At 48.0% G+C, this 12,423-nt stretch overlaps 1 protein-coding gene across 1 annotated transcript in view; it reads left to right on the forward strand.

The window, feature by feature from the left end:
- The window catches only part of SCN10A (sodium voltage-gated channel alpha subunit 10), a 76,896-nt gene that overhangs the window by 45,415 nt on the left and 19,058 nt on the right, over nucleotides 1-12,423 (forward strand). The window contains exons 15-19 of the mRNA XM_088798257.1: nucleotides 3,071-3,427; nucleotides 4,964-5,416; nucleotides 6,754-6,888; nucleotides 8,484-8,607; nucleotides 9,635-9,789. Of these exons, the coding sequence (XP_088654383.1) occupies nucleotides 3,071-3,427; nucleotides 4,964-5,416; nucleotides 6,754-6,888; nucleotides 8,484-8,607; nucleotides 9,635-9,789 (1,224 nt within the window). The remainder of the gene's footprint in view (nucleotides 1-3,070; nucleotides 3,428-4,963; nucleotides 5,417-6,753; nucleotides 6,889-8,483; nucleotides 8,608-9,634; nucleotides 9,790-12,423) is intronic.

Consider the following 12,423-nt stretch of genomic DNA (forward strand, 5'->3'; position numbering starts at 1 on the left):
ACCAATTTTCATTTGTTACCCTTCCCAACTTACCATTGTGTTAAGCATTTTAATTTTCCTGTTTTTAAAAAGCTATATAATGTAATTAACAATAATAATTCTAGCTGTTGCATAAATAATCCCCAAACTCAACATCTTAATCCATAAAGATTTATTCCTCACTCATGTCTGAGTATGATGCAAGCCAGGCAACACAGATCAACATTTTCCAAGCCTTTTTATATCAGTTTTTTCATTGTTTACCACCTGATCACCAAGCCAGTGCCACACATTTGACATTTTTGAAATGGTAACACCTTTTTTCCTTTTTTTTTTTGTTAACACCGTTTTTCAATGTACCAGTTTTTACATTACTCAAGACACCTACAACTAATTACAGTGACTATCTCTAAATATATGAGTTAAAGTAGTTGAGGTTTATGTTTCACAGCACATTCCATGCTGGCTGGAAAGCTCTCCTGGGAGTTTCTGCTCCTAATAGTGACTCAGGGATCCAGGATGTTTTGATTCACCATCTTCAATGGTTCGCCTCTATGGCACCCATGGAAAGGAAAGAGAAAGTGTATGGTGTTTTATGGCTGTGTCTGAAAATAGTGTATTTTACTTCTGGCTCCATCTCCATTCCATCAGCCAGAACCCAATAACCTGACCTCAACTACCTATAATATTTGCATATATTTCTATATAAATACATCTCTGTTACCAACTTGGTTTATTTCCTTCCAGTGTCTTTCCCCCTAAATAGAAAATTTTGTATTAATTATGAGATTAACTAGAGAAATGGTTAATTAAACATGAAGGAATATTCAGCAGCTACTAAAAGCAATCGTTTATAAATTTTCTATGATAATATGAAGTAATTCTTTTGATGTAATGCTAAGCTGGGCAAAGACTACAGAGAGCAATTGGATAGGGGTGGAGATGAGGGTCAAAGGGAACATGGACGCAGGTGGGCTGCTCTCCTGGACCATTCATTCTAGGTATCAGCAGGAGCCAGCCAGGTTGTTTGGCAGCACTACAATTCAGCAGCAGACACTCTGTAAATGTTTGTTGACTGACTGGCTAACAGTAGGGGCCCCCAAGCCCCAGATATCTCTAGAATAGCAAGTGGAAGAATTCTGTTTTCCTGTCCTTCATAAAGACAACAAAAAAAATTAATAGAAGATGACTCAATTCATGTCCTATAATGAGAATTATATACAATTTGCTTAGTTTAGTACAATCTTAATTATGGCAACAAACTTCTATCTAAGGGGATTCTAATACAGTTGACCCTTGAACAACACGGGTTTGAACTGTGTGGGTCCACGTATGTAAGAAATTTTTTCAATAAATACTGTAAATATATTTTCTCTTACGATTTTCTTAATGATATTTTCTTTATCTAGTTTTACTTTATTCTAAGAATATAGTATATAATACATATAACACACAAAATATATGTGTTAATGGAGTGTTTATGTTATTGGTAAGGCTTCCAGTCAACAGTAGGATATCAGTAGTTAAGTTTTAGGGGAGTCAAAAGTTATGTGTATTTTCAATTGCATAGAAGGTTGGTGCCTCTAACCCTCATGTTGTTCAAGGGTCAACTGTATTAATTTCTAAACTCTCATCACACACATACATAACCCCAACTAACTAAGGAACCAGTGGAAACCATTAGCCAGGTGTGGTTGAGGCAAGAGTCAACTCCTGGTCTTCTTGCCCATGTGTCCCTCCTTGTCAGGCCCCCAGACTCTGTGCTGTGTTGGGTGGTTCTCACCCTGTGTTAGGGATCTACTCCAGCCTCCTTTGCTTTTGTTCTTATCCAGAGTTTATTGTGAGAATGGAAACATCAATCATTTGCTAAGGACATTTTGCATTCTCCCAATACCCTCCACAAAAGAGCTCCATCTATTAGGTTGATGGAAAAGTAATTGTGGCTTTTGCAATTATTTTTAACCTTTTAAACCACAATTACTTTTGCACCCACCTAATAGTTACCAACACTCAGTTTTTAGTAGTGTTTATCTGCTGCCTCTACGTCCAGTCCACAGAATTGGTGTTTGAAGCTCTGTTTCCAGTATGAGGAAAATAACTTCCAGATTGGGTCTAAGAGAAGTAGATGTGGAACTTCCTGTATAAGAGGATTAAAGCACCTCCCTTGGGACTTACTGCTGTGTGAGTGATAAAACTTGCTGCAGTGCTCTGTTCCACACTGTGTCCTAGCAGCTGATCCAGAGCCTGGCTCTTGGTGTGCTCCAGAAATACATGCCAGCTGAGCCCAGCTCTTTCTTTCTAACAAATTAGAGAACCACACCAATGTATTTTTAAAACATGTATACATCCTTATACATGGTGCTTCTGCTGTCTTGTGGGTCTTAGCACATCCGGGTGTGCCATGAAGACTTTAGGGGTCTTTGCCTTGTATCTCACTAAACCATTAGGTCCATGAGGACAGGAGCCTTTCTCCACACACTTCCCAGGCTAGCACAGCGCCATGCACATGTGTGGCTGGCATTCAATAAGGTGGGTGGTTTGGTTGGTCAATTAAATGCACATATGGGTCAGTTAATGCTGGGTCCATGAAATCATAGTTACTCACCATGTCAGAGCTGGTAGGGGCATCAGACGTCCATGGCCGCAAGATGAGAAATGCCTTAAGGGAGATGGTTAGCCAGGACCTCTCCAATGCAGGAGGCTAGCCTCTCTTCAGGTCAAAAGTGGGCTGTTCTCGTTCATTTGTGAGCGCCATCATACCCTACTCCACCCTCGTGGAACAGGCCTACATTCAGGAGGCCAGTGGCTATTGACCAGCGTACCTATGGTAAGGCCCCCACCCCAGTATAAGACCCCAGACTTTGCCACAGTCAGTGAAGCACAGTGATATGTGGGGACCACCAAGACTGATCGTGTTTTTGAGTAGCTAATGACAGGAAGGAAGGTCTCTGAAAGCACCTTCCTAGGAGCACCCCATCTGAATGGGATGAGCTCCTTGGGCTTTTCCCAGGCCTTTGGTTTCCGGCCAAGACCAGAGATGAAAGGTGATGAGAACAGCTACCAGGACGTGACCCAATCTCTTTCTCGGCAGCTGCGGGTTCTCAAGTTGGCCAAGTCCTGGCCAACCTTAAATACCCTCATCAAGATCATCGGCAACTCGGTCGGGGCGCTGGGGAACCTCACCATGATCCTGGCCATCATTGTGTTTATCTTCGCTCTGGTTGGCAAGCAGCTCCTCGGAGAAAACTACTGCACCCAACGGCCCAATAACTCCTCGTGTGAAGAACTGCCACGCTGGCACATGTATGACTTCTTCCATTCCTTCCTCATCGTCTTCCGGATCCTCTGTGGGGAGTGGATTGAGAACATGTGGGCCTGCATGCAAGTCGGCCAGAAATCCATATGCCTCATCCTTTTCTTGACAGTGATGGTGCTGGGGAATCTGGTGGTGAGTGCAGAGCCCCCACTGGGACACGGTCTCCTGGGCAGTCCCTGGGCAACAGAGGAGACGGTCAGGTTATCCTGAAAAGCTTTGACATGCACATTTTTAGGAGGCCCATATTGGACCTCCTGGATTAAAAAGCCTTGAAATTTTGCAGAGTCATGGGGAATACATTTTAAGAACTGTCTCCTGGGGGGGCAGCCTGACTGGCAGGAATGAGCACATATGGTAAAGAAGGAAAGACCTGGTTTAGAATCCCAGCTCCACCACTCATAAAGCTGGCTGACCCAGCACAGGAGACAATCTCCCTGAGCTCTAATTTCCTTCAAATCAAGAAAATAGTGCTTGCTCATAGGGATAACTGGGAGAATTAAATTACAGGAGATGATATATGCAAATTGCCTAGTGCAAGTGTCTGGGCTATGCCAGGAACTCAATAAATGATAGTTGTTAGTAGTTGAAGGAAAAATTTCCTTCCCCACTCCAGGGAGTTTCAGAAAATATTTTTCTTTAGGAGAATAAAAGCTGACTGATTTCTCGAAGCTACACAGGTCCTAGCTAGGAGCGGGGGTGGGCACGATGGGCCATGATGAAAGAGGGAAGCTGGATCATGGGCAATACCCAACACCACAGTGACAATAACAAAATCTACCGTCAGGTTTGAGGGGAGCCCTTCTGAAGGCCTTCCTGCCAACTGGCCCTAGCACCCCTTCTCTGTCCCAGCCTGGCTCCTCGCCCTCAGCTTGTCTCCATCCATTCTAGTTCTGGGTGTCCTTGCTCTCGCAGCACTGGCTGGCTGGAAGGGGAAGGTGGACTTCCAGGAACCCGTCTCTTACTGCTCTGGAAGTCAACCAACTTGGATTCTTTCCTGTAAGAATTTTACAGACAACAGAAAGCTAAACTAATAAATCCACACTCTTTAAAGTCTTTCCCACCTGGGTCCCTGAGCTAGATGCCTTCTGCCCACATCCTGCATCCCCGAGTGAGGGGCTGGCTGAAATTCCTTTCTTCCAGGCTGAGCTCCCCATCCCTGCAGAGCCACAGGGGCCCTGAACTCTCAGGCAGGAGGTTTGCCCCTCTGCACACTTTTACATCCCAAATGTCATTTCCTCTTCAATCACCATGAAAGGTAGCGAGTCCCCACTGCGTGCTGACAGGTAAAGAACATGAGGAGATGTGCCCAGGATTCCAGAGTGAGGACTAGAACCCAGGGCTTTGGCAGATGAGGAGGGTGTTCCCAGGGCAGACCCATGCTTGCTCCTCACTGTTGTCACTGAATGTCCCTTTGCTCAACAGGGGTAACCCTCTTCTATAGTGGAGAATGTACTTCAAACTTTGCCCCATGAGGCAGGTCACTTGGGATGTCCCCAAGACTCCCTTTAGTCGCTCTCAGAGTGTCCATTCCCCCAAGAGGGAAAGCATCCTGGGAGTGCATGGAGAGGCCCAGCTGTGGCTGTCCTGCCATCCAGCTGCCGACCTGGGGGGGCCATGGATGGGCTCTGTTCCTGATTGAGCGATCTTCTCGTCCACTCGTCTCTTCAGGTGCTCAATCTATTCATCGCCCTGCTGCTGAACTCTTTCAGTGCCGACAACCTCACAGTCCCAGAGGACGATGGGGAGATGAACAATCTGCAGGTCGCCCTGGGACGGATCCAGGCATTTGCCCATCGCACCATGAGGACCCTGCGCAGCTACTTCCACAGGCCCTGCCTGCTCCCCCAGACCAAGGTGGAGCCCCAACTGGTAGTGAAAATCCCACTCTCCAGCTCCAAAACTGAGAACCACATTGCTGCCAACTTGGCCGTGGCAAGCTCTGGAGAGCCATCGGTTCCCAGAGGCCCTGGGGAGGACCAGAGTGACTTCATCACCAATCCTAACGTGTGGGTCTCTGTGCCCATTGCCGAGGGCGAATCTGACCTCGATGACTTGGAGGATGACGAGGAAGAGGGTGTTCGGAGCTCGCAACAGGAAGTGATCCCCCACAGGCAGGTGAGAGTTCTCCTGCGGGACAGCCATAGGAAGCAGGGAGGGGCCTCAAGCTGGGGTTGATAGGAAGGAGGGGAGTGGGAAATTATGATAAAGAGATTTTCCAAAATCAGGGTGACACAGCCTTGAGGAGCCCTGGGCAAGCTGGGTAGGGGAACCCTTGATATAAGAAGTTAAAGCCGTGCCCAGCTTTCCAGAGAAGGTGGCATTTGAGTCAGAATTCCCCAGGCAAGCAGGGAACAGGGGCAGCCTTGAGCCCCAGGCCACTTGGAGGTCCTTGGGATTGTCTTTCATACCACTGCCCTCTGTGCTCCGCCAAACCCAGGCTCTGTGCATGAGATGCTGATGAGATTTCTCTAGGAACAGGATGTTGTCCTAGAGCAAACTCCTCTAATCTTCACCAGAAGCCTAAGGAGTCCTAATCATTATGACTCATTTATTCAGCTTTTCCCACCGACAAGGGATGTCACAGGGAAATGACATTTGTTCCTTTTGGCACCAAAGAATATAAAGCACATTGCAGCCTCTTCTTAATATATATTTTTAAATACTTTGCACAATTCCCTATACTTTAAGCTGATATATCAACCCTCGTTAACCTCTTCCCAATGACTGGGGGCACACATGTCTGCACAATACGGGAAGGCAGGGATCCTTTGGGGCCCAGGGACCCGCAGGGCTGCTGGCCAGGCCACTAAGTGGCCTTAGACAGCTGTGCTTTGAGTCTAGCTCCTCCATAGCCTTCTTCCCCTGCAGCTGTCACTTTTCCTGTGTTCCAGCAGCTGCTGTTATCAGCTGCCATATTTTACATGTCAGTGTCTGGGTGACAGCCAAGGGTAGGGCGTCACCATCCCCAGAGTAAAGGACGTGAACTCTGTGATGGCTGTCTCCACTCAGAGGTATTTTCAGTTACTTTGGGGTTCTTGGGGGACTCCAGATGGCCACGTCTGCTACCACCCTGACATCTGGACAAGTGATTATGGTCATGGCTAACATCTACTGAGCCACACACTTCATGCTAAGTGTTTTCTAAGCATTAATATATTTACTCATAAAAATAACTGAATGAAGTAGATCTTGCCTTCTCAATTCTGCAGATGGGAAAAATGAAGATCAAAGAGGTTAAATAACATGCCTAAGGTCACACAGCTTCTAACAGATCTACCAGGCTTAGAGTTCCACACTCACTTCACACAAGTGTATATATGTAGTGTATGTATGTTAGTTGCGTATATTAGGTCCTTAGCCCTGGCAGACTATGAGGTGTAAGAGCTCTTCAAACTCAGAAGTGGTTGGCTGAGGGTGGGCACAGGTACCCAGCTGGGACCCTCTCTCACTAACAGGAGCAGTTGCAGCAAGTCAGAAGGTGTGAGGACCCCCTGGCACCCAGGAGCCCAGGTTCTGGAATGTCCTCTGAGGACCTGGCTCCATACCTGGCTGAAAATTGGAAAGACGAGGCTGTTACTCAGGACCCTGCCGAGGTAGGTATGTGAGCTTCCCGGAGAGGTGGGGTATTCCAGACTGCACGCAACTGCAGAACCTCATGTCACATCCTGAGGATAAAGTCCCTCCTAACCCCTGGGCCAATCAGCATGATTTCAGCACCAAGAGTGAGGCTCCCTGAGCTGGCGGGACCCGGGAGCTGTTGCTCAATCTCTCTGAGCCTCTGTGACTTCAGATATAAAACTGAATGGTAATGCCTAGTTGGTAGGATTCTTTTGAAGCTTAAATGAGATGCTGCTTGTCAAATGTTTCGCTTCTGCCTGAAATGGAATAAGTGCCCAGAAAATGACAGCCAAGGAAAAAGGAAACAAAAGACAATGCACAGAGAACGTTTAATATCTTTCTGAGCCAGGAGATAAAAGTCAGACTTGCTCGTGGGTGAAAGTCTTCCCTGTGACTCCCCACCCCCGCTTTCTTTTGTCCACACCTTACTCTCTAGCCAAAAACATTCCAGTGCTCTGAAGAGGCTGTCTGTACTGAGAAGTGTACTGACAGCCTTATGCAGACTGAGCAGGAAGAAGAACCTGAGTTTAGGAATGTCTCAGAAAAGGTAAAAATAAACTTGGTGGTTTCATTACAAATCTCTGAAGAAAACAGGCTATAGGAAAAGAGGCGTCTGTAAAGATGTAGCATCTTTATTAAAATCAGAAATATAACTTGACACATAGCCAGTGAGTGCTGACGCTGTGACAGGCACTGGGCTAGGGAAAGATAAGGAAGCCATCATTCATCCCCAAAGTAATCGAGCCCTTCAGCTTCAGGAATGTCGCCACTGGCTGTGTGCCCCTGGGCAAGGCTGACCACAGAAGGTGGGTTGAGATGGGATCTGGGGGCTCTGGGTGAACACAAGGCACTTGGTTCCAGCTAGGTGAGGATCGCCACCTTCTACATGTGTACGTCTTGTTTTCTGCTGAGCTTTCTAAGGACTCCCCTGGCTAGTTTTCTCTACTCCTGTTTTCAGTACACAACTGTTAGGTATTGGTTTTGTTTTGTTTGGGGGTTTTGTTTTGTTTGGGGGTTTTGTTTTGTTTTGTTTTGTTTTGTTTTGTTTTGTTTTGTTTTGTTTTTGTCCATGACCCTGGCCAGGCAGGGAGGGGCCTGACAATGACAGATGGGGATGCAACCTACCATTTGGGTCCATTAGCCAAGCTATCAGGTTTACTAATAGGAAAGCAGCTTCAGCTCCTAATTGAATTCATCTGGAGACATTACAGGGCTGGAGCTGCCAGGAGGGCAGCCGCGCCCCTGCAGCATTGCTCCATGATTAAATATTCAAGCCTAGTGAATGTTCAGAGTCTTTATGGGTGTAATTACGGTGTCTCGGGCCATCGCCAGCACTCCATCAGGGGTCTGGAGGTTTAAAGCCTCACATAGCTAAACCTCTGGGGCTCCACAGAGAGCATCACCACTCTGAGCCTCCGCTGGAGAAGCACTGAATGCATGGTGGGGCTAGCCCTGAGGGGCTCTCCCTGCATCTTGGAGCATGTGGCCAGTTGGACCTGCAGTGACCGTGAGCAGATTCACTGGGCCCCTCAGAGAGCTGAGTTCACTGCCCTGGGCTTCTGCCCTGCAGGGAGTGCGTGACACAAGCTCCTCAGAGGGCAGCACAGTGGACTGTCTGGATCCTGAGGAGATCCTGAGGAAAATTCCTGAGCTGGCAGATGACCTTGACGAACCAGACGACTGCTTCACAGAAGGTAACGTGGTGGCCACAGGCCTTCTCTCACTGACATTAATTAGGGCCAGAATCCAGTTCAATAAACTCTCATCTGGGCTCCTCTGTGTCCAGGGCCCTGGCCTGGGGTCTACAGGAGAGAGACAAACATGGTTCCTCGCTGCCTCACTCCCGGGCTTGAGGGACCAGCATCAAACCCAAATGCCACAACTCTCAGCAACCTAGGGGTGAGATCTGCATCTCGTGCCATGTAGACGTGACGGACAGATGCTGTGCCCACCTCATCACCCTTGAAAACACCTCACTCAGTAATAAACCAGGTTCCTGAGGTTGAAAAGAGAAAAGAAGTCACTACCATCAATGCTCTTGATTTGGGACAGAAAGGACCCAGGGGAGGGCCACGACGTGTGTGGATCCTTCAATCTTTCGTGCAACTCTTAAAGGCAGAAACTGCATCTTGCTCTTCTTTTTCCTCAATATTTAGAACAGTGAGGTACATTATGTTCTCAATAAATATTTGTGCAATAAACGAAGAAACATATGGCTCATACTATGAAATTGTGGCCTTAATAATAAAAACATTAAATATTTGTTTAAAAAACCAAACACTTCCAGTTTCCAGTTCCACATGACCCTGGGCTGGGCTGGACCCAGGTCCCATCCCAGGCACGTGGTGGCGCCTCAGTTCAGCATAGGCTCAGGACTTAGCCCCTTAGACACCACCAACCAGGCCCTGGCCGCATGGCACGTCAGGCCTTCTAGAGATGGGTGGGCATAAGTACAGGGCCCACTGGTATCATCTGTAAGAAGGAAGATGGTTGAGGAGGAGATGAGAGTGGGCAAGAACCCTGGTGGAGAGGAACACCTGAGGGCAGCATTGAGAGGCTGCCCGAAAGCAACCCAGCTTCTCTCATATTCTAGGAAAGAATTCTTTCCAAAGGGGCGGCAAGCGGTTTTCCCAGCAGAGTGCTCCCCTGGCCAGGCTGGAGCAAAAATGCTCCCCCTTTCCCCGTGGAACGTCACTCACCGTCAGTCACCTCTTCCCACAGGCTGCATGCGCCGCTGTCCCTGCTGCAAAGTGAATACCACCAAGGTTCCATGGGCCATGGGCTGGCAGGTGCGCAAGACCTGCTACCGCATCGTGGAGCACAGCTGGTTTGAGAGCTTCATTATCTTCATGATTCTGCTCAGCAGCGGGTCTCTGGTAAGGGGAGGCGGCGTCCCTGCCCCAGTGCCCTCACATGGGCTCTCCCGCAATCCAAAGGCCCTGGAGCTGCCTCGGTGGGTTCCCTTGACTCTTGGGATGAAAATCCCCAACCTGTGGTTGGAAAGAGAGCTGCAGACCAGCACGTGGGCTCCTGTTAGCAGCAGGGCACGGTAGGTGCTTCCGGTGGCCATGCCATGGCCTGCTAAACCTGGCTGCAAGTATTCCAGAGAGTTTGTGTTGCATCCCACTTTCTAGGCGGGGAAACGGACACTCCAAGGAGTTAAAGGGCTTGTCCAAGTTTACCCAGACTGTCAGTAGCAAAGCCTAACTTTGTTCTCATTTGATCCCAAAGCCCTTGACTTGCCACCCTCTGACCTCCCAAACACACTGGCCTTCTTTGAAGGCCCCATACAAAGAGCACCATCCTTCCTTGTGTTATCAAGCAGCTTAACAACTACTACCATTACTCAAACCTCACAGCGAATCATTAGCCACAGCACTTCTCATATTTTAATCACATGAGGAGCTTGTTAAAATGCGGTTTCTAATTCAGTAGATCTGGGTTGGGGCCTGAGAATTTGCATTTCCAACAAGCTCCCAGGTGACACTGAAGCTGCGGGTCCACCCTTTGAATAACAAGGCCTTGCAGGAAAAGTGATTCTGAGTCAGGAGACACTTTCTAAGCCCCTTGCTGAATCGGCAGCTTTGTAGGACAAGAAAGGGTGCTTCTCTGTGTACTGTGGCTCAGGGTCACTCACCTTCTCAGCGAACCCTCCCAATGGACCAAGGTAGACATCAACACAGGAAGGGACTCATGCCCAGTTGTCCCCGTTTTATGCATGAGGAAGTCGTAGCCCAAAGACCTGAAGGGCCTGGCCTGGGGTCCCAGCCAGTTAACGGGAGGACCGGAGCCCATGCTCCTGGCTCGTGGCTCCAAGTGTTTTCACTTGTCTTGCTTCACCTGTGTCATTTACTCCCAAAGACATTCTACTGAATGTCTGGGCGCCCACTTAAGTGCCAGGTTTCCCAGGAAGGGTGCCAGAATCACTCAGTGTTGTAGCTTTAGCCTCAGGGAAGCACAAAGGCAGATGAGAAGGCATGATGAAAATCAGGCCGGCAAAGTACTAAGCTGAGGAGGAAGAGAGGGTCACAGCCAGGGCTGGTCTGCCATCTTGGGCGAGTGGAGAGAGAGTGGCAGCATCTGAAGGTGCCTGTTGCCCTGGCACAGGGTAGTGACTGTCCACCTGGAATAGCAGTCTCTGTACAGTGCTGGGTGCAGAGGCCACATTTCAGGGAAAGAAGAGGCTGTGCTTTCTCCATACTTACCCTTCCCTCCATTCTGTCCTCCTTTAAAATATTGACCACATTTGTTGTTGACCAGGTACTTTTGTCATTACCTCGTTGGCTCATGTCTTTCGCCATGGGCCTTCTCTCCTCATTTCTCTTCTCCACTCTCCCTTGTTCCTTCCCTCTCTCTCTACTCCCTTTTTTCACATACCCCAGCTTCTCCCCGCTCCCTCCCAGCAGGGAACTCAGATCCTGCCCCAGCAGTTCTTCTCTTCTCCTTCCCCAAGGGACTGAACAGGCTGGCACCAAATTTAGTCTTCCTTATGCTTTTACTTTGAGTACTTTTTAAAAAATTAACATGAGTTTTCATCTGACAAAGTGCCAAAAAAAAAAAAAAAAAAAACCCTTAAAAATTATGGGAAAATGCAAAGAAAAAATATCACCTATTTTCCTATCACTCAAAGAGAATCCCACTTTGAAAACATTTGGTACACTTCCTTCCCATCTTTCTTATGTATGTAATACACAAATATTACACAACTGAAACCATTCTTACGCGTTCTGTAATTTCTCAGTCAGTCAGTTTTCTCAGTGCCTATGCTCCTTGTATCTCATTTAATGCTGGCCACGCATTCCATTCCAGGAGTATGCCATAACTGATTTAAGAAATTCCTATGTTTACTTCTAATAAGCGTTGAAGAACCTATGTGGTTATACGCCTTTGGAAACATTGGCTTGTTTCCTGTCTGATCCGGTTAGAAGCAGAACTGCAAGGAGGGACTCTGGTGCAGTTTGTGAGGGGTGCGCTCTGAGGTGGAGTCTGTGAGGGAAGCAACAGAGAACAGGGAAAGGAGCCAGGAAGACCTGGGTTCTGAGGAAGTCCAGCCTCAGCCTGATCCCACAGGATCTCTGGCACAAAGGGCACCACAGAACTATCCCACCTTGAAGGCTTTGAACCCCACAGTCAGTCACTGGCTGCTGCAGGCTGCCCCTAAAGGGGACAGGTAACATCCTCAGGTAGCGGCAGTTCCTTCAGCCCAGGGATGTCCTCAGGAAATGGGGACATTCAGGAGCTGTTAGCAGCCAATAGTCATAGCAGCTGGGGACTGGGCACACTGGCCCCTAAAACAGGAGCTGGGTGGGACACCCACAACATCTAGTGTCCTTAGGATACGTTCTTGGAGGCAGAATTACTGGGTTTCTAAAACCTTTGAGTCGTATTACCAAATTGGCTTCTGAAAAGACTGAACGGTTTTCACTCCCCTCGGCCCTATAGGAGGCTTAACCTCTTCCCCACAGCAACACTGGGGTTCCCTGTTCTTTTTCACCATCACCAATCTGCTC

Source organism: Rhinolophus sinicus, chromosome 5, assembly GCF_057876585.1.
Source record: "Rhinolophus sinicus isolate RSI-liver-muscle chromosome 5, RSI-T2T, whole genome shotgun sequence".
Lineage (NCBI taxonomy): Eukaryota > Metazoa > Chordata > Mammalia > Chiroptera > Rhinolophidae > Rhinolophus > Rhinolophus sinicus.